We start from the raw sequence: 22,745 nt of genomic DNA, 5'->3' as shown, positions 1-22,745 counted from the left end.
TCCGTGGACTAAAAGGGAGTATTGGAGGCAAGAGTGCGATCGTTGTGGTTGCGTCAGAGAAGAGGAACATATCTTCAACTGCCTCGACAAATAAACGTCCTTAACAATATAACAACCTTATACTCAACATTCTGAGACCCTTTTAGAATGGGGTTTGTGCAAATCCCATTCTTATTTTTCTTGTTGTTTGTTAAGTATCATCAAAACCCCCTTTAAAGGTATATGCTAGCCTACGCAGCCGCATTCTTAGGAGGATTCCTAATCGCCCTTTCAATATATGGACTGTATTACGTGCGAACTACCAGCTGATTGCATTACGCCCACTCCTGCACCGCGTAAAAAATACACCTGCCTTCATTGCGGCAAGGTATTTCTTGAAGGATCCCATTGGTGCTCCGCGGCAGACATTACGAATGCAGAGGACTCTCAGGCTCATACTTGACTACGTCAAATACCCACCTGCCATCCTTTTTACCATGACTCATAACATGGGTAACATCCTGCCCTTCGATGGCGTACCTTATCCTATCGGGCGCCCAAAGGGTGTATGTTCTTTTTTTATTCTTTAAGACCAAGCGCAGGCGGTACAAGTCTTCAAAGACCACATAATTCTTTATCTCGTAAATCTCCCCCACCACCAAATCGCGCCAGTGCGTTTGTATGAACTTTAACTCGTTAAATTTATCCTTGTCCATATATTCTATGAAATATCTTTAAGTGTGTTGCCAAAGTCTCCGAGGTTTTAAAGAGCTTACAGCACCACCTGCAGGGAATTCGTAGGTGTTCAGCATACGCAGTGATCTCCCTGCAAATGACATCGTAGTCGCTGCTTATGAGCACCTTATAGCCGTTTTCTTCATACCTCTGTAAGAGTAGTTGCTGATCCTCAGATAACCTGCCGTTGCCTTTCGGGGTCTTTAGCTCTATACAGAAACCGCGGTAATGGGTGTGCGCGTTTAAAATCATTAAGTCGGGTTGACCGCGTTGATATCCTTTCTGCCAGCACTTTATGCGCTTGCCGTCCGAATCCTGCAGTTCACCTAAACCCGGTGTTATGAGCATTTTGGGGTAAAACCTGCGGATGTAGTCCACTACCTTTTTATGCAGGTCAAACTCATTTTCTATTTTGAATACCAACTTGTTTGGACCGTCAAAGCGCTTGTCTATCTCATACTTACCGGTTTTCCTTAGCGTGGGAAGGACGTCACCTAACACCCATTTCCTGAACTTCTTAGCCTCAGCCTTTTCAGATCCGAATATCAATTCGTAAAGACCTTCCTCCGTCAAATACACGGCATTGGGCTGTGCGTTAAGGGTGTCACGCTGAGTTACGCCCTTTAAAGACCTGAGAAGTACCTTATTTTCCTCTGATACGTGATCAGACGCCGCTTTTCTGGAATTTACGTAACCCAACGCCAACGCCACGGACTTCGCTTTAAAGTACAGTTTGTCGCCTTGCACTATGCATTGCAGTTTCGTACCGTTGTTTTCAAATATTTGCAGCATCGTATATCTAAGAAATATTTTAACCTTAATATGCAACACTTTTAAGTTGGTTCATTTCCACGCTCAGTTGCGCGTCAGACACGACGAAGACGTAGCAGTTTATATTATCGCCGTCGCCGGCACTGGTGTTCTTGGTGCGCTTGATCTCCAATGTTATGCCATCCTGGGTGTTTACTAGACGTAAACCCTGACCATGTAGGTATTCGTCGTTAATGGTGCGCATGTCAATCCATAACGCGTACTTATCATTAAAGAATTCCTCGGGGCTAATTTGGTCGCCAAACTTACGCTTTGCCTCCCTGTAGACGTCTTCAGGTTTTATTCCCTGGGAGTAAACCTTGTTTGGAACGCCGTTGATATTCACGCCGACGTTAGTAATGTTAGGATTAAAGAACGCTTCGGAGTCGCGCTTGCCGGCTTCGTAGGGTTTGGCAAACACCAACATCAACTCCGTGAGACTTCTTCGGGGGAGGTTAATGCTTTGATTGATAACCTCATCCGTCTTATCCAAGAAGCTGAACGTCTTATACATCACTACGTGGTCGTAAAGGAATGCCTTTCCGGAGCTGTATTCCATGCCAGCGCTGCGTGCCAGCTCTTCGCTGTATACGGTCTCGTACTGCAGCTCTAAGTTGGTAATAGAGTATGGAGTCGTTTTGGTAAGTGCAGTGCTTAGCCCACCAATGATGTTATTAGCATCTGCTAAAGTTACTTCAAACTGTAACTCGGATAACTGCCTCGGGTAATACGCACCGTGATTCGTAATCACTTCAAAGTCCAGTGGTATGACATACTTGCTACCATAGGCGGTCTTTATTCGCTTTGCGTCTGCCACTGCGGTTTCTCCGCTGCCGTCAGTAGGTTGCGTTTTCGTAGGTGTGCGGACCTTACGTAGAATGACACTACCAATTCCTTGTTCTATCCTTTGCGCGCGGTTGAAGGCTGTTAACCATAGGTCCTTATAGGTGGTATACAGATCGTACCTATTTAAGTCCAAAAGGGATTCCCCGGCGAACTTTACGCGCATTTTAGAAACAATGTTGCGACCCACGTTGTTAACGATAATCCTTTCGTCTGTGGGGTCAGACTGCACCGCTAGGTCGAACCTTAAAGCCAAGGTGCCGGGTACTAAGACTAGGTTATCCGTTAGACGGGGTACGCCTACGTACAGGGTTTCCCCCGGCTTTGCGCTAGAAGGAGTAAAGGTGACCCGGTGAAAGGTGCGTTCTGCTTTCAGTCCGCCAACCTGCTTAGGTAATACGTTGGGATTTAACTTTGAGCTTATCATATATAATGGAAGTAGAAGGAACGGATTTTGATCCCCTTACCGAAGAAGGTCAAGTCGACATTAATGACGAAGAATACGAGTCTTTACTTCCTAATGACAACGTAGACGGACGAAGTCTCTTTGAGAAATTAAGTAGTAAGTATGGCAGCAGGGCCCGCGATGCTATGCGTTCTTTGAGAGATAAATTCAAGTCTAAGAACCCCCACACGCCCATTCCAGAATACTTACAAATGGAATCCCTTGGCGTGCGGTCGGACTTAATAGCAAACATCATCGAGGACCTAAGGGAGCAATACCCAAGCCTAAACCTGGCTCTTTTGGACTTCCAAATAGGAGATAAAGGGCAAGTTCAAGTTAGAGAATCGGGTAGGGAAAAATGGCACAACCTGTATCAAAGGAAGAATTCCCACCTGCTTAACAACCAGCTTCCAAAAGGAGTCACAAATGCGCTGGGAGCGCCCAACTTGACGATGCTAAGCACTTCCACTCAAAGGGATACAGAAGTTGCCAGGGAGGCCTTTGTTAGTCGCCTTTCACTGCCGGGTAGCGAAGATGCCCTCAGATCCGCAATAAGACTGCAAGAGGAGCGTCAAGAAAGACTTAGCCAATTGGGGAGCGACGAGACTGCTGAAAAGGAAGCACTTAAGAAGGAAATACAGGAAAATAACATAACCATTGATGACCTTACGCGACAACTCGACTACGTAACCAAGGAAGAAGGCGGTATCGTCAGTCGCTTCGAAGCCGTCCAAGAGGAAAACCAAGCATTACATGAACGTATAAGAGAATTGGAAGACGAATTCATTAAACAAAATGAACTAACTACTAAAAGCCATGCCGACGAAATCGTAGACTTTAGGAATAGACTTTCTAAGGCGTTGGACGAAAAAAGCGACGCAAGGAATCAGCTAAGGGCTGCTTTGAATGAAGCGGCGGGAAAAAACACGGAACTACAGCGCTTAGGACAAGAATTAATGGAGTCTGTTGACAGAGAAAGGCAATTGATGGTGGACAAGGCAGTGGCGGAGGAACAAATACGGCAACTTCGACAGGCCGTCGAAGACTTGGAGTACGAAATAGATCGACAGCGAGTAATAATCGAAGATCAAACTCGCCCTGAAGAAGAAAGGGCGGCAGCCCAAAAGGAAGCAGAAACCCTTCAGGAAAGACTGGCGGAATTACGAACGCAAATAGAAGGTAAGAAAAGGGAGCTGGGGCTTACCACCAAGGAAAAGATAAAAAGAGCCCTTTTGAAATATGGCGTTCCGCTGGCATTTGCGGTTGCTATTTCGAGCGTAGTAGGAGTTATCCTATCCGCGCTTAAGGCTACGGGCGCGGGCGTAAAGAAATTAGGCAATGGGCTGACGGACTTGGGAAAAAAGATGGCAGCCGGCCTTCCTGGGCTGCTGGGTTCGGTTGTTTCCTTGGCACTTAGGGCCGGCGGAGAACTGCTAAAGTTCGTGGGGAATAACATTTGGATCCTCGTAGTAGCTATTGGAGTGGTACTCCTGAAGAAGATGAAGGGTTAATCTTATCCTTGTGTATTACTGGTGGCTTATCGTCGTCGGTCGCCCGAGGCGTTCTCGACTGGGGATAAGTAAAGATAGTATTCGCACCGCCTTGATAATGCGGAACTAGCGGTATGGCAGTCATGGTGCTAATGGGCTTGTGATTCCAAGTAGCATCCGTCGAAGGGTTAACAGTCGGGGCGGCATTTATTCGTATGCGGCCGTTACCATCGCTGGGGCGAACTTGAAGCTTCGCATATTGACAATTGGCTATCATATGAAAAGTTACCGGCGTTATGTCTTCCGTTTGCGGAGGAACGGGCTCCGACGAAAAATGAGTTGGATGCCTGGTATTACTTTTTACCCTGTATGGCGGTAATGGGTGGTTATTCTCATCAACGATCCTAAAACCGGCATTGCATGAGTACCCCGCCGAAATACAAATGGTGCACATGATTAATCCTAGGCCTCCAACCTCCACCCACAATCCGGCGTCTTGCCACTTGTCGCCCACGTACTCCTTTTCCTCCAGGTAATGGAGAAACCAATCTTCCTTCGCGTGCGGGTTCATATATTTCAGGGAATAAATTTGCTTCTAAAGGCTAAGCACCGTAAGAGTGCTAATGGTAGCGTGATTATAAGGTCGATCTCTTTGGTCATGTATGCTATTTATCGTTACTACGCCCGTGTCGTCTACTCTCATTTGCAGCTTTACCTTCCCATGGCAATCAGCAACCATGTGGAAAGTCCAAACCGATAGATTTTCGGCGCTGCCGGGGTTGGGCTCTACGGAGAAATGCGTAGGCTCCCTGTTGTTTGTCTTATTTCTCATAGGCTGCAGTACGCCATTCTCATCCAGGAACCTAAAGCCCACGTTGGCGTGGCTACTCGTGCCAATGCAAATGCTACAAAGGATTAACTTCTTTCCCGAGTAGTTCAAATTCACGGACATGCCCGTGACATCAACCCAAGAGCTCTGGGTGTATTTTTTCTCGCCTGTGTAAGTCGTATAAGCACAATCTACTCCAGCTACGTAAGGGTTGTTCATCGCCATATATAATAGCTCAGACCAATGCTTGCAGCTGCTAAGCCGGCTTTTAGTAAGTTATGGTCATATTCTTCCTCAGGCGCCCTTCTTTTCCTTCGTACGTATCTTTTTGTCATTACCTTTCTTACAGGTAGTGACTTCGTTTCATGCGTATTTTTAGGCTTCTCAACGAAATGGGGTATATTTCGGAGGGTGTCTGAGTTAACATCGTTCACTCCAAACTTCATGTCTTTCGTAGCACGTTGAAGCTTGTTGTTGTATCCAACTACGGAATCAACGTTTATTACCAAATTGCTCGGCATTAACCAACAACCCGGCGACAATGCGTAGTCCAACCGCACCTTCGATTCTTGCACCGCTAGTTGATATCTCTGCACTGACTTTGAAATCTCATTCTCAATAATAGCGCTTTCGAAGAGAACAAGGAATACTTGCTGCGTTTCTTTTGACGCCCCGGAAGCGCTCACGATGGGGCTGCGGGTGCTAACTTGCGCGCCTAGAGCGCAATAGACGAAGGCTTCAATACTCCTGTTAATCCTTGCTAAATTCTTCAAACCAATACCCTTCGCGGCAACAAATGGCGCCCACGGATGGGTTTCTTTGCTTTCAATGAAGTAAATTAAAGTACCCTTTGATGCTTTACCGCCAAGGTCTGAGAATTCCCATTTGCTCGGATACCCCATACCAGCCCTTTCTATGCTAGCTCCTACATATGCTGCATAAGTGTAAGTTTCTCCGAGGCCGTGTGCGGCACCTTCTTTATTACGAAAGTCAGGGTTTGAAAGCCCAAACTCGTTTTTTAAACGCTCCCATGCGACTTTATCGTATTTATTATCCTTCGCGTTAAAGATATTATCACTTGGTAGAGGCGCTCCTAGTTCAAACAATATTCTGCGGATGGTAAAGGCAACGTGGAATCTCAAAAATGGAATATGCAACATATCCATGGCCACACCGCATCCTTTCGTCGCAGCCCAAACAGCAAAGTTCAACTGCTGCGGCCAATACCGCATGTTAGGCCCTGCCAGCCATTCTCTGGCTTCCTTGCCTGATGTATGCTTCATGCGGGTTTCTCTGAAGATGTCTCTAATCTTTATCTTAAATGCCGCTTTACCTACGGGTATTTCTAAAGTGGTAACCAACCCAGTAAAGTCCTTCGTGTCTTTATTATCGTAAAATGGATAATCCTCCGTTGCCGGCAGCAAACATTTCGGAAAGTTAGGCTTTGACGCTGGTTTTGGCTTTGGAGGTTGTTTGGGTGGTGGTGGTGTATAATGTGGCCGATCCTCCATATCGTTTCCAAAAGCGTCGTACATTAGTATATAATGGATGTTATACCTTCAGCACCCCCACTTTATCCTGAACTTCCTAAGGATGCCGAAAACTTTCGTCTGAATAAAGCGAACTTAATACTGGCTTACTTGGAAGGGCAAGCGAAACACTACGAAGAGGTTAGGAAAAAGTACGCCAGAGCCCGAAGCATACTACATAAAATCGCGATAACTTCCGGCTCCATGTCCGTGGCGTTAACAGGCACTGGCGTTGCTACTTCGCTTACAGGGCCTGGAATAGTCGTTGGCGTTCCTTTGGCAAGCGTTGGAGCTGTCTGCGGCATTGTTTCCGCTGTTACGACAGGCATTATAAAGCAATTGTCCGGTAAGATATCCAAGCACGACACTCATATAGCCCTGGCAAGAGCAAAGGCTAACACCATTGCCGACTTAGTCTCCAAGGCTCTGCAGGACCGCCGCATAGACGACGCGGAGTTTTCTTTGATCCTCGCGGAGGAAAAGAAATACGGAGAATTAAAGTCAGGCAATAAAAAAACCATAGTGAAAGATCTTTCCGAGGAATCTCGCAAAAAGATCTACCAGGAGGCAAAAGAGGAGCTCCAAAGAAAACTCGCTCAGTAGACATCTGCTTTGAAAAGAACGTAGGGGGATTTCGACTGCACATTTCATCTTCTCGGAATCCATTCTAATAGGGGGTGGTTGGGGTCTATTTCACGGAATATATCGTAAATCACGTTAGGATAATACGTAATCTTCTTATTTAGCCGACAGAATAACCACTCAGCCCTTTCCATTTCTGGCACATCCGGAATTTGCTTACCGGTAATTTCTGACAAAAGATAGGGAATAGCTTTGTAATATTTCCCTAGTTTTAATTTTTTCAATGTCTTTCGTAGACTTTGTGGGGTTGGCTCTTCTAAGTGGTCTATGATTTTCTGCGTGTCTAAATATACCGGATGTAAACCTTGGATATGACTCATCCAGTCTCGGAAGTATTTTAATCTCTTATATGGCGTTTTCTTACGACCTCCATTGGCGTAATACTGCTCTTTGGTAGCATTTGGTACGGCATTACGAATATTTTTACCACACTCGTAACACTGTGCTGACGTGTCGTCTTCTATCTGCATTTTTTTACCACAACACCAAAAGGGTTCTGGCTTAGGTACGATAACTTTAGGTCTTAGACAAATTATGCAAAAGTCATTGGTGAACTTCTTACATTCATGCATCGTATATCCGACAAATATTTTAACCTCCGTTTGCAGTACCCAACAGAGCAGCAGTTAGGCACCTTTCGCGCTGCCGGCGGATCGCGCAAGACCCCCTGTTCCGCGGGTTACCGACCTCCAAAAACCCACCCCCCCCCCCTGGTGTTTTTCGACTTGTGATTTTTGGCAATGCCGGCGCTTCGCGAGTCGGCCTAACTGCTGCTTATCGAAGAAGTAGAAAGGAAGGCTTGCTACTCGCTTCGCCATTGGCTAACTTTCCTTCGAAGGTGAGATTTTCGCAGGTCCTAAAAGGTTAGGAGAAGTACTCGTATTCCTTCGAGTGCACGCAAGGGCTAGTACAATAGATATAAGATTCCTGTTCTAACAGTATTAGAGCCAAAGAAACAAGACGTTTAAAGATTTTAAAGCTGTTTTATTCTGCAATAAGAAAGAGACTTTTACACCAGAGCTTTCCAAGATGGCGGCACGCACGAACTACTTACGGCCGGCAAGAGGGTAGAGACTTGTTATTGTTTCTGATACTGGAAGAGAAGTCTTCATCTGAAAATAACAAAAATTTGTTTAGAAAACGCATATTTATTTTTTTCGTGATAATGTTTTCTATAAAATAAAAGAGAAAGAGCATCAAGAATTGAAAGGAATAGAATAGAGTTTTAGCTCACAACTTCACTTTTTTATCAGTGAAACCTGACAGTAAAAACCATGTTTTTAGATTATTTAATTATTTACAATTATTTTCGTTAGAACAATTTTTTTGTCAGTTTTAAAGTTTAGATTTATTTTGTTGCAAAGCTATACTTCAAAACCATCTTTTTACTCGTATCTCTTATCTTTTATTTTGTCTTGGTTAAATGTCTAAATATCCCAATAGTCAGCTGAGGAACATATGATTTTCAATTCAGGTGTATATCTCGCCGCTTGACGCGAAGCCAGTTGTGTAATTTTAGAATACCTTCTTATGCATTATGTTGTTAATTCAGTAACTTAACTCTTCGTTTAAAGCACCGCAGGTGTTAGGAGGGCTTGGTGAGCAAAGATATGAAATAAGAAGAGATAACTAGCTAAAAACTAGTGTGAGCTGCGTCGGTATTTCTAATGAAACAGTAATGATAAAAAGGTAAATTTTACGCCGTGAAAATATGAAAAAACGTACTGACGTTTCGGACGCTAGTCCTTCGTCGGAGTAAGAAACCTTTCCTTTCTCGTCCGAAACGTCAGTTTTTTCATCTTTTTACGGTGTAAAATTTACCCTTTTACGATCAATGATATGAAATAAAATTGTCTTAAAAACTGCTTTCGCGTAGTTCAGTTTTTGACCGTAACATATTCCAACTTCGAACGAATAATGATAATGGTAAAAACGTCTATAACTGATTTCTATAAAAACTGACTTCAGCAAAAAGGATACCAAAATGCGATTATAAGCTAAGTTCTCCAGATTAAAGGTATGTTTGAAACTCGAATTCGTGAGGTTTTGTGGCTTTGACAATGAATTAAAAGAACGTCTGGTTACCGGACTGCAGTACGAAAGGCGCCAAAGGATATCAAACACTTTGGCGACCAATAAACAACATCACTAAACTGCAGGTATCAAACATCACAAACTTTATGTTTCAATTTTTTCTGACTTGGATTTTTTGGAAATCCTGCACAATTGGAACTTTATTGTAAAATGTTAATGTTGTTGTCTTCTTAGTTTGCTTTTTTATTTGTATTGCGTATTTTTCATGCGACGTATTATGCCGGTAGTTTCTGTTATCAAATCCCACCTTCAACTTACTAAACCATGTGGCTCTAAACTGTTCAAGTCACTATTTGTAAAGAAAAACCGCGTAAAACCAAGTAAAGCCGCGGATCTACTCGAAACAAGAAACAATTTAGATTTTATGGAATGAAAGTGTGTCAACAACATTATGATCATTGCAATTCGCTATTTTAATTTCTCACGTGTTCTTAATAAATCCCTCAGAGCTCCACCAATGGGACGAGACTCGTGTTTTCGATAGCGTGACTGAGACGGATTCATTCTAATGAACGAACATTGTTTTGATCGTTTATTACGAGCCGTTTATTACTTATGTCGATCATCTCGGCTGAACGTTATATTATCGAAAACAGTCCCTGGAAAGGATGGACATTTAACCTATTATCACAGCGGGAAATCCCAAGATACCAAAAGTATTATAATTGTTTTGACTACTGCACCTTATGAGTCGTCTGAATCAGATGTCCAAGAAAGGAGATTTGCTAACTTAGCAATCGAAGTGCGTTGGTAAAAAGATAAAGAGAAAACAGAAAAGAAAAGGAAAGAAAACGCTAGGGAAGAAAGTGCAAAGTGGAAAAAAGAATCAGTGAAGAAAACATCACTGAGAAGAAATAGATTAAAAGCACGTGACTGCCCATTAACTGCGTCATAGAGGTAAAGGTTTCCTTTGAGATAGGTTTAGAAAATTACGTAAAACGAGGTGTATAATCTCTAAGTACTTATTGCTAGCTGTATCATAATTATATTTTTACGTATAAGGAGTTACCGTGAAAGCAAAAAAAAAAAAAAAAATTCAGCTGAATTTAAAAAAATTACATGATGATAATCAGAAACCCGTGAATTTTATTTTTTCTTAGTAAAATACATAATGAAAATGTGGTTTCATAAACGCTTTAAAAACTATCGCATAAAATGTTCTTTTTTTGTTATTCTGCAAACTTTAAATGTTTAGGCAAGGTGACTCGATATTGACGCCACACTAGTAACCTAGAGTACAAAGGAAAATTCCCATTTTAACTTGACATTCATATTATCGATATAATACATGTGTGCAAGGCAAAGGTCAAGTGTTTGCTGAAGACACCTTGTTAAAGACACCTTGATAAAAAACAATCATAACCTAATGAAATAGTTTTTAAGCGTATTCATTATTTGGTATTATTCATTAATATTCCTCTTAACATCAGTGATCTCTAGGTGTGGATTTTGTTCAATTTTTAAGGGTTGCGGTTGTTCCTATTTTTGTTGTTGCTGTTGTTGTAACTATTGTTATTGTGGTTGTTGCTGTTAGAGTGATTTTACTTCGCACTTGAAAGAATAGTCAATAGTCACACTAGTTTTTAGCTGGTTATCTCTTCTAGTCAATATAATACATAGTATAGTAGACCAAAATTCCATTGTTTTCTTTCGTTTTACTTCGTTTCATGGGCCAAGTAAAATCACTCTATTGCTGTTTTTATTTTTGGTTGTTACTAATGTTAATTCGCAGTGGCGGACTGATCCAGGAATTGAAAAACGGGGGGTTCCAAAATAGCCGCCACGCAGGAAAAGCTGGTAAGATTGGCTTCACAAAAGGGGGTTCCAATTTCATTCTACTGAGCGTAAAGAACATGGTTGACTTCGCAATATCTTGCAAAAGGGGAGTTCCATGGGACCCACGGAACGACCTCTGGATCCGCCACTGTTGTGGTTATTGCTGTTCTTATCGTTGTTGTTGTTGTTGCTGTTATTGTTGTCTTATTCTAATGTTGACACTTTTGTTCTTGTGGTTGTTGACGTCTGACCATGCACCAACAACACCAGTACCATCATCTCCTCATCATCCTATTATCTTATCATCACCACTACTACTATCATCATCACATCATCTCCTCATCATCCTACTACTCTTATCATCACTACTACCACTATCATCATAAGATCATCTCCACGTCTGACCATGCACAAACAACACCGGTAACATCATCTCCTCATCATCCTATTATCTTATCATCACCACTACTACTATCATCATCACATCATCTCCTAGTCTGACCATGGATAAACAACACCGGTATCATCATCTCCTCATCATCCTATTATCTTATCATCACCACTACCACCATCATCATCACATCATCTCCTAGTCTGACCATACACAAACAACACCGGTATCATCATCTCCTCATCATCCTATTATCTTATCATCACCACTACCACTATCATCATCATCACTTTCAAAATTTACATTATGCAGCACCATTTGTAGGCCAGTTCTTTTCTTACAAACCAGAAAAGACTGGATCAGCCTAAGACTGATTACTCTAAGATATCTACATCATCATAATCACTTTAGGAAAAAGGAAAATTAAAGTATATATTTTTGTACTTTTTTATCAATATTTTAGTGACCGTTATGTTTTTGTTGTTGTTTCGTTTGATTTATTTTTTGTATAGCTCGGTGTTTGCTATTATTTACATATATATTATTTATATATTATATTTTTCAAATGTCATCCGTTTTAAAAATTTATTTCGAAACTTGTTTATTGATAAGCTAGTGATTCATGAAATAATTCATATAGTTTCATTTTTTCCCAGCCAGATTTTACAAAGTTTGAAGAACATAGCACCATGAAACAAAGCTATAGATGGTCCCAGCGAATTGAATTCTATGTGTTATGTAGCAACGTCTCAAATACACAGGCCAGGCAATCAGTCCTCATAAATCCAGACCAAGTACCGGTTCTTCCAGACATAGATATCGCTAATCTATCATATCGTCTTGCGCTCATCGGAGACGAGCTGTGGAACAAATATGGCCGACATTCCCAGAATAAACCATGGCGGCCATTATGGCAAATTCTTGCGAGAATAGGTTTCCAGACTCTACTCGTCCTTTTGAATCCGTCGTCATGACATAATATGATATAATCTCTTTGCGGTTTCGTTTTTGAGGAAAAAGAAAGAAAATGGAATACAATTCATTTTCCCGCTTCATTTTAAAAACGAGGAGTTGCGCATCTTCGTCCGTTATCAAAACATTTCGAGTAGAAATTTTAGCTTGTTTCTCTTGAGGAATGGAGATATTGCTTCTAATTTAAGCAAAAGAAAGTATAATTTGTCCACTTACAACGTGGTCCAAGAAATTATCTTTGCCTTAAGGTTTTTCGTGAGATTATAGAATGGAAATTTAAAATATCGCGTGAACTGTAACATGGCTGGAGGCAAAACATCATTATGCGGCCCCTTTGTTCTTATTAGAATTAGCACTTGAAAAATTTCATATTGAATATACAAAACAATCAAGTAACAACGACTATTACACAGATACTCAAATTAAAAAGTCGTTGACAAGGCATTAGTTTGCATTTTCAAAAGCAAAACACAGACGTCAAAAAATGTTCTATTGGTTATCTTTTTCCACGGTTTCAGTGCGTTTCAATTCCAATGCTGTTTGTGCGTTTTGCTTTGGTTGTTGCTAGGATACGAACAACTAGGATACGATAGCTCGTGTATTCCACCGAAATTACGTTGCTCTAATTATCTCCCTTATTCTTTGTTTAAAAAGATATAACTAGCTAAAAACTAGTGTGAGCTGCGTCGGTGTTTCTAATGAAACAGTAATGATGAAAAGGTAAATTATACACCGTGAAAAGATGAAAAAACTTACTGACGTTTCGGACGCTAGTCCTTCGTTGGAGTTATTCTTTGTTTAAATGAGTTTGCAACACATCGAAAGAGGCGCACGCAAATTAATTGGTCCACTGTTTGATCTTAACCGCCGTAACCGATAAAAATTTTGTACTTGATTGCCATAGTTCATAGTTACCGTTGTACACTATCCATAGCCGTCATGGCGAGAGACGACTGGGAACAATCACTGAAACTTAAAAATAATCAAACATCTCTTTTTCTTGGTTTCTTTTTGAAAAGCATTCAGTCGTTGATTGTTTCCAAGGTCGTCATCTTAATGATGCAACAAAATGCATCTTTGTTGACCGCCATGTTGGTTAATGCAATAGTAAACACCAACATGGCAGCCATCATTCTTTATAAATTATTGCAAACCAACATAAAATGCAAAAAGGCTTTCTCTATATTTTACTATTTAAAAGCGTTGGAACATTACAGACTCGAGGTTTAGTGTTATTTTTGAGTTCACAAATACCAACGGTTAAGATCCAACCTTAACGATACATGCACATGCCTCTTAAATTCCACGGACTTTTACTAGAATACTAAGATTTTTTAAAAACAAGAGTACCACAATATATATCCTACAAAACAATTGAAGCTAAAACGCTGAGTAGCTGGGATTTTTAAAAACTAGAATACCACAATATATATGTTTATGTTTACCACATCCATTTGGCTAAGAAAAAATACCGATCCTTCTAAAAAATACCCCAAATAGTCCAATTTATTATTATTATTATTTTTTTTTTTACAAATTTTAATTCAAAAATTGACCAGAATCATGAAATTGAAAATGTGTCATAATAAGTGGGATTATAAATAGCGATGGCAATTGCTGTGTTTTGAATACCAATAATTAACAGGTGCTTTGTCATCTTGAACTCTGATTGGCTAACTGAAATATACTCGGAAACCACTTCGATGTTAGACCTCGTCGATTACACGTGCTTTGAGTTCTGATACAATCAACAAATTATTTATGTCAATAATTTCCGATGTTTTTATCAGTTTCCATAAATAACAAAATAAACAGATTTGAAAAACGTGTCTTGATTATTGAAAACCCGCAAACATTTCCAATCAAATTCTTTGTTCACTTGTTTATTTTGGCAGTTATTTTTTTGTCGCTTCAAAGTAGAACAACATTCTGTTAAATAAAAATCGGATGATAAATTTGAGTTTATTATTTGACTTTTGTGTATAATTTTAAAGTAACTATTTCAATACATATAGTTCTACATCGATTTAAATTCAACGTTTCAATCTATAATTCTAACATGCACTGAAAAACATTTATTTTTACGTGAATACAAAGAAAAATAAAATTTCGATTTTACAACTTAAAAATTGTACAATAAATTTCAAGGCCAACTTTCTAGGAAAAAACCTTTGAGTCTTCTATTTCTCTGTTAGAGCTTAAGCATGTTTTCCAGGATAACACATGGTATTAACTATTAATGATATCATTATTTTATGATAAAAAAAGTAACGACTTGGTGACTGGGGAGTCTAGACGGTCATATCATATGATTTTTTGTTTGGAAAGTACGAGAGGTTGGGCGTGCAGTACGCGTTTCGTAGGCATGATAAAAAAAACAATATACGCATATATATTCAAGAGGGATTTCCTATATGTGAGCCATCAATGTTCGCAGAAAAAAATATAACATGAATAAGGTACTCAGTGAGTGAATAAATAAGTGAGCAAAACCACTTTTATAAAATTGTTTATTTAAGTCTCCCGGAAAACAAGATAACTTTTTATGTAAAAAATACCATTTTGTATTTTTTTGCCATTATTTCATATTTACTTATTTGGCTATTTCAACTAAAATTTCAGATCCTAAAAAAACCGGCCTTTTTGGTTGATGCTTTTCAAGTGATATATTCAACTGGGGTTATTACTGATGAAAACTCATGATTAAGACTAAATGTAGGCGTAAATAAACATTTAACAGGAATTTGAAGAACGACACTAATAGAAATTAAGAATATTAGGAATATTTTTTTCTTGGTTCAATAATAATCTAGTTTTTTCCAGTCGTATAAAGTAGTGGAAATCTTTTTTTGGAATAAATTAAAGAGGCCCCACAAACACGTTGAAACAAGCCCTGTGTCGCATGCAAAGCAACGAAAACGCCGATTGTCGGTTTTCGCGTGATGTGATTCAAGTTATGAATGCGTAAAACGTGGTCATGTGACCTCATATTCCATTGGGACCGACGTTATTTACCTGTCATGACTATAAGTATAAATAGACATGGGTTGACAGTTGATTTTACTAGTCAGTAAAGCGACAGCAACGAAACGAAAGCCTGAAAGACTCACCCAAAAGTAGAACGGATAAGAATCGTTCACAAGTTTTAAGACAAGACAGAAACTATCCTACTTCGATAGAGGTTAGTACTTTGGAATCCTTATACACTAAAATAAGTGTTTTTGTCAATATTTGATACCTTGTTGTGAAGTTAAAGTGAGAGTATGGCCATTTCAGCATTTTACATTGGTCAAAAGTTTGTTCTCGAGTTGATCTTTTCATTTTTAGTTTGCGAAGTTATTTTTACTTATAGTTATCTTCTCTTTTTCCTCAAGGAGCTTTTTATTCTACATTCAAGCTTGAAAACAAACATGATTGGAGAAAGATCCCGTTACAATCCCGCAACCTATAGGGTCGCCATTCTTACCCTGTATAGCAACTCTCTAACTCATACAAGAGCGAATTTCGCCGTTCACCCAAGTCAAAATGACGATGATTTACAATCAGTTGCAATTCAAGAGGTAGCTAACAGATTAGCAGATATTGGCGACGAAGTAGCACTAAAATATGGCTACCCCAATCACGTGAACACACCATCGTCTGGATTTGTTGTCAAAGCTGGTTTCCAGGCTTTTCTCTTTCTGCTATATTGTCCTGACTGGATCGATTTGTAACTATGGCGGGATTTTTAACGCGAAGACGGTCGGAGAACTAAGCTTTGTGCTTCAAAATGAAGGAGAAACAACGGAAAAAGGAAGTTCAAGTGGACGAAAATTCCAGGTAAAGCCGAGATGAAGTTTAAACGCCTACTATACACTATACAGGAACTTAGACGAATAAATGATGTTGTCTCATGGACAGAAAAGACAAAACCCATGGAAGTAAAACGAGAAAGAATGCAACAAGGCAATAAATATATTTTTCTACCGCGTAGGAGTTTTTTCAATTCATCCAATTCAACAATTGTAAAAAATGACATTATTTACAAAATTCATTTGAAAGAAAATAAAAGTATCTATTTTAGAGAAAAAACGTCAAATATGTTGCAGTTGATAATTTAGAAGTTTTAATGTTAAGCTTGCCACATACATAACTCTATTACATCACGTCAATATACCATTTTAAAGACATGTCGTAGCTTGGATCAGATTCGTATATGGTTTATCAATTAATGTGTACCTTACTTTTCGTATGAGCTTCGAGAAAATTCGAACATTGAATGACAGCATCTTAATGGTATAAATATGCCATAACACTCAAATGGCTTGCTTGCATTTTGTGGCATGTATTATCCAATTAAAAAACACAAATTTTGCCACTTCTATATTATTCTCGAGCTGGATGATTATATCGAAGTCAATTACTATAAGTATTGCCACGTAGAAGCCATCCTGCGGTACGTAATATTGTTATTTCTGCACACAATATGACGTAAATGTATGTGCATAGACATGTTGGAGTAAAGGTTGTAGTACTCAGTCACGTAGCTTTGCCAAATACAACCAATCCGATCTACACTTCTCGCTAAAAAAATGTTGAAAAATGGAATTTCAATCAAGAGTTGTATGAGGCTCCCATTTTGAAATCACTCAAAAATAGTATGGAATACGTATTCCGAGGACATTTTCACAGCAAAATGGAACCAATTATCGCAACGTGAAATGAAACAGTTCAGCGAGTAACGTGGTCTTTAAAAATACAGCCAAGGTATATATTGGAATGAAATCATTTGTCTAACGAAACTACGAAAAGCAAAAAAAAAAAAAAAAAAAAATTCTGTTTGGTCAACTTTTTCCATGGAGTTCTCTCAGTGTTAAAATGCTGCTATGAAAAAGAAAATGGCGCCGATTAAATAACAAATATTGACGTATTTTATCAAGTCTTATAAACTAACAAATCAAGGGAAAAAAGAAAAAAAGTGTTGTTGATTGTAAATTTTATTAAAACAAGACTGGGTTACCGGCCTCGGATTGTAATGGCACTAATAAAGCAACAAACATTTCGAGTAATGAATAAGGAAACTACGTGAGGAAACGTCTACGCTTCCATTTAACACCCAAACCAAAACTACAAAGACATTCATATGAATAAAATATGTTAAAAGACTTATTATTCTCGATAATGTGTCTGGCGTTGCGCGTCCGTACGTGCTGTCGAATTCATTCTTCCGTTTTCAAAATTTTAATTTCAAAAAACTACTTAAATATATATGTTTTTTAAACTATATAAAAGACCAATATCTTACTGCCTTAAGATTGAGAAAAATCCCGTTAAAGGAGGGGAAAATTCGTCTTTGTCTAATTGTTAAACCAGATGTTTTGGCGCGCTTTAATCCATTTTGCCCAAGACGGAACGTTTTCTCGTTCACTGATTGGCTAAACCAACTGGAACAATTCCTTGTGCTGTGATTGGCTTATCGAAGTGAGAAATTCACCAGCTTCAAAAGCCAAGTTTTTTCACGAAATGTGAAACGTGTCTTCAATATTTGGGATAATTTTGGTTTTTCAAAATACGTAGTTTACTTTAGTTAACAGTTCAATACAAGATCAAAAATAATGAATAGTACAATTGAATAGTACAATTAAGACAATAGGTTATTGTCTACAATATTTAAACCTATCTTGATGTTCTTGGTTCATTACCGGGTACACTTGTATAGTTTCCTGAAAAGATTGAACCACAAGTGTTATGCAAATATTACCGAAGAAAAAAAACCCCTAAATTTTATAATTCGTTCTTATTAAAGATATAAATGCTGCTGACCATATTCGCCTGGGCAACGTGAACGAAAGTAACAATAAAGTAAAAATCGGAAAGTGAAAATATATTAATCCTTGTCAGTATATCATTCGTTCTTATTATGGATATCTGACCACATTCGCCTGGGCAACGTGAACCAAAGTAAAAACCAAAATAAAAAACGAAAAGTGAAGATATAGTCATCCTTGTCAGTATTGGGCTGGTTACACCTCATTAGAGAAAGAATAACTTAAAAAATATATTACAACTTTAGTTGCCATCGCAACGAAGTATGAATGTATCCGACGAGCTAACAACTTTAAATAATATAATAAACTTGAAGCATCATTAAAGAGGCTTAGCAAGTATTATCACTAAACTAAAGTCAGACAACGCTGTACATCATTTATGTACATCTTTATTTTGTGAATTTTTAACTCTGTCAGTTTCTGAATAGCCAAAATAAGATATTTTCTAAGATCATTATCTTTGAGTTGGTGCTGGATGGTTGAGAGACTACGGGACGTGCCGCGATATCGAGCGTGCAATATTGGTGTGAGAAGCTGCTAAAATAAAACCTTACAATACCAAAGGAAGCGCTTCAAGACTTACTCGCGTCCTACCTTTTTGATATCACGAAAAAAATCATTCATAAACTAACTTTTTTTTCGAGATTGTTTTGAGATATATACGAAAGTAACTTACTACATGAAGTAAAAAATATATAATAGAGTAAAAGAAGATCAATTTTGTCAATAAATTTAAAAGGGTGTGACCTAGTACTGGTACATAGCAATTAAAGACGACTCGCAAGATGATTGGTTTGTTGGTTTGCGTGATGAGATATATTGCATCTGAGAAACCAACAGCAAAAAACAACCAATAGGATCTCAGAAATCCACCACAACAAGTGCTGGGGATCGCGTGAGGAAGATTTTCGTGAGTAAATTTTGCTTGAGTTCGTGATCTTAAACAATAAGCTAGTCATGTACTTACTCTATAGTCGTTATATAAACAAGCCTTGTTTGTCTGGGGTCAGTCCATTTCACAGCAGGAGAGACTGAAAGCAAAAGGCAAAATTCAAGAGTAAATACCATAGAGCACTTGAAGGTTGCAATCGACCAACGGGAGAATTCCTCAAGCCTATCTCTTTAAACTCCACTAGTTAGGTAAGTCACCTAAATTTTGTACGTAAGCTCTGTTAGTTATGAGACAACACATAAAACATATTAGTTTTCGGTTCGTATAGCTATCAACCGATGATAAAAATGGTTTTCCATCGACTGAAAAAGAGCGTAGGTACAAAAACCCGAGCTTTTCCATTGACTGACAAAGAGTGTAGGCACAAAAACCAAGTCGATACCTGAACTTGAATTCTAAGTTCTGATACTAGGTTGTCTTTGTAGAAAGAGAACAAACTTTTCTCCTACTATACGAATGTCATTCGGAGATTTTCTCTCTCGAAAAAGGAGCGTAGAGCTTAGGGCATTAAAATAGTGAGAGTTATTTTTTCATGTTTAGACGATGAACTTAGCAATAGCATTTAACAAAATGGCATGTTTTATTTTTCAGAAATTTAAAGAATTGAAGATACGATGAATCCATCTTTGTCAGAAGAACAATCCAAACCAGCCCTAGTTTCCGAAGGAGGTGTTCCATTGGAACTCAATACCTGCAATGATGTCACCATCTCGAGCGAACAAATCAGCGAATTAGCCAATCAGCTTGCAAGTATTGGTGACGAGCTGACGGCGAAGTATGATGGTTCGGCGTGCTCAAGACACGTGGCAGTGATGATGGCTGGTATTGCGGCAGCACGGGTTGGTTTCCATGCCCTGCTCGCCATTATTCATGACGGCTGATGAAGTTTTTGAGGTGACGCCGGCTGCCTGGAATTAAACAGCCGTTTGAAAGCAGTTTTTTTACGGACGAAAAAGCCATTTGGTGTAGAGTAACAAGAAGGCCAAATCTTGAAGTCACTGCCGTCAAAATAGATCTTCTATGAAGAACAATTAAAACTTCTTCTTCTCAGTGGCTTTTCAAAGACGAAATGACGGTGGATCAGCCTAAACTCAAAAACTCCGTAATCAAAACCCGCGGCCATCTTTCCTTGGACTATCGGTCGGCAGATGAAAAGACATTCAGCAAGAAAGTCCTTGAACAATACAGAATTAGTATGATTGTATAATTACAATCACGTATCGAACGATATTTGGGGACGTCGTGGTCAGAATTTTGAGGCCGATATACGATTTGAAAATTTGAAACTCGAAAGGTTTTTCTTTTCGTATTCTTGTGTTACAAAAGAAATGGAGTTTAGTGAAACCGAAAGTGATATTAAAATGCTTAAAACTTACCAGTGTCGCCATTTTTTTCTTTTACTTTCCAGCAAACGTACTTGTTAACTATGTCGAGTGATGGTAGACCAGGACAGTCCAGAACGACCCACATAACAAACGCCGTTTTCTCGTGAATATTTTACGATCCTTCATGAATTTCCAACAAAAATATAAATAATCCAAAACTAATAGAGCCATGACACGATGAATGAAGTAAGCTTGAGTAAGAAGGACTAAAATCGATATAAACGATGAAAGGATTGTTCAACGGGAATATTCCCGACAGATGTTTCGCTCTCAATAACAGGTCAGGACAAAGATAGTAGATGTCGACTCGCTCTGTGATTGGCTAACCAAAAAAAAAAAAAGGTGAAAAAATCACCGGTTGTAAAAATGGATCTACTACAGTAAGGAAATACTTGTTAAAATGTATTGTTTTCTGACTCTGTTCAAGGATTCAAAGTGATAAAATACATTAAATATAGTTTAAGGGGAAAAACAAAGTACGTAATGGTAGAAAGTCGGGTTTTTTTCCATGTTAATTTTGAGGTCAGTTTTGCTTTTTTCTGAGGAAGTTTTTTTGAGGTACTGCAGCACGTCTTACGAATTATAAATCAGTCCGTAATTTGAAAAAAAGAAATTTGTAATTTCCTTTTCAATAACATTAGAGTACCATTGTTATCACCTTGTCAACATGACAACTGCACATGTAGGAAAATATTTTTTAAAGTCGTTAAAGAGACAATAGGGTCAATAATTAATCGTTGTAGTTTTGAAATTTTTTAATCTTTAAAGGTATAGTTTTAAAAAAATATCACAAAAACGTTTCCACTCCACATTTGCTTTTTTCTGTCTGCTTTTTAGGTCAGTTAAAGTTCAAGTTCAAGTTGATTTTTTTTTAAAAATATTGAAAGAAAGACTGAAATCATATAGTAAATAAACAACAAAACAAAACTTTTACAAGTAAACAAAATAAGTGTCTTTTCGGGTGTTCAGGGTTCAGCTGTGCAAATTTACCTGTATTACTTAAACTAGCGCCGCACTTTGAACTTTAATTGTTGGATTCGTTGCTACTTTTCTAGAGTGCACAGTTGTATACATAAATCAAAGCTTCAGCTTGAAGACATCCACGAGCCTCCTTATTTTTTATCTCAGAAAACCTAGTATTGAATTCTGTGGTGTAAATCTTTTTTCTTTCCAAAAACCGGTTTCCATTTTGCAGCGCGCACGCAAATTTGCTTCCCGCCATTTTGACTCGATGTTGCGTTTCGATGCTTTTTCTCTCGCTTCAAAGGTTCTCTCTTTAAAAAAAAGAGTTAACATATCTATCTTCAGTAACTCAATGGAAGAATAGTTAAGAGGGGAATAGTATTCCCCTAGACATCTTTATGTATGTCATATATTAGACCTTTTATGTATAGGACATTTGTCTCATGTCTGGTTTTGACCCACTTAAGTCATTTATTGTTATGCATACACGCGCCGCAGTAGAACGATTTTACTGAATCCCCTAAACATTCATGCACAGAAAGTGAAAAGACAAACAAGCACGAAAGAAAACTATGGAATTAGTGTCTTCTGAAGGTTTATTTTCCCAAGCGACGAAAAATACCAATAATAAAAAATATCATGGTTTTCTTGTGCACTTTCACGATTTTGTTGTTTAGCTGTTTGTAGTTATTGCATTCTAATACATGTCATGATCAATTGCATTATGCTAACGTTTCTCAGTTTAAAGTTCCAAGGGATCAAGGCAGCTCCCGTTGGCGGATAAACGCTCCAGTTAGCAAATTATATCATGGATAATAAAATTATCATCGATGATAGTGTGCACGCACTAAACCCGTGAACAATAAATAGTGCTAATTAGTACTAATTCATACCGAATATTTTGTTTTCTTTTGTTTAATCATAGTTTTATATTGTTTAAAGTTAGTATTTGTTTCACGGGTTTAGTGCGTGAACTCTAATGTTAGAAATAAATAGTGAGGAAAATATGAACCCTTAAAATGACATTACGCCAGGCAAACAAAGAGAACAGAAAAACTTTATTGTGAACAATAACACGTCAATATATAGTATCATCCAACTCG

At 38.7% G+C, this 22,745-nt stretch overlaps 1 protein-coding gene across 1 annotated transcript; it reads left to right on the top strand.

The window, feature by feature from the left end:
• Window positions 1-15,615: 15,615 nt before the first annotated feature.
• Window positions 15,616-16,545, top strand: LOC148908831 (uncharacterized). The gene is made up of 2 exons (XM_089034748.1): window positions 15,616-15,716; window positions 15,910-16,545. Exon 2 carries the CDS (start codon window positions 15,946-15,948, stop codon window positions 16,246-16,248), a length of 303 nt encoding a protein of 100 aa, XP_088890874.1. The 5' UTR covers window positions 15,616-15,716; window positions 15,910-15,945; the 3' UTR covers window positions 16,249-16,545.
• The last annotated feature ends 6,200 nt before the right edge of the window (window positions 16,546-22,745 follow it).

The sequence above is a fragment of the Actinia tenebrosa genome, unplaced genomic scaffold (genome assembly GCF_029948245.1).
Source record: "Actinia tenebrosa isolate PJP-AT-01 unplaced genomic scaffold, QUT_ActTen_1.0 PGA_scaffold3__52_contigs__length_22856419, whole genome shotgun sequence".
NCBI classification, from domain to species: Eukaryota; Metazoa; Cnidaria; class Anthozoa; order Actiniaria; family Actiniidae; genus Actinia; species Actinia tenebrosa.
The sequence above is the reverse complement of the archived record's forward strand: the minus strand, read 5'-3'. Positions and strand labels throughout refer to the sequence as shown.

What these genes read in the sequence shown, in the direction of transcription:
- LOC148908831 (XM_089034748.1), top strand. Translation starts at nt 15,946, where the DNA reads ATGATTGGAGAAAGATCCCGTTACAATCCCGCAACCTATAGGGTCGCC.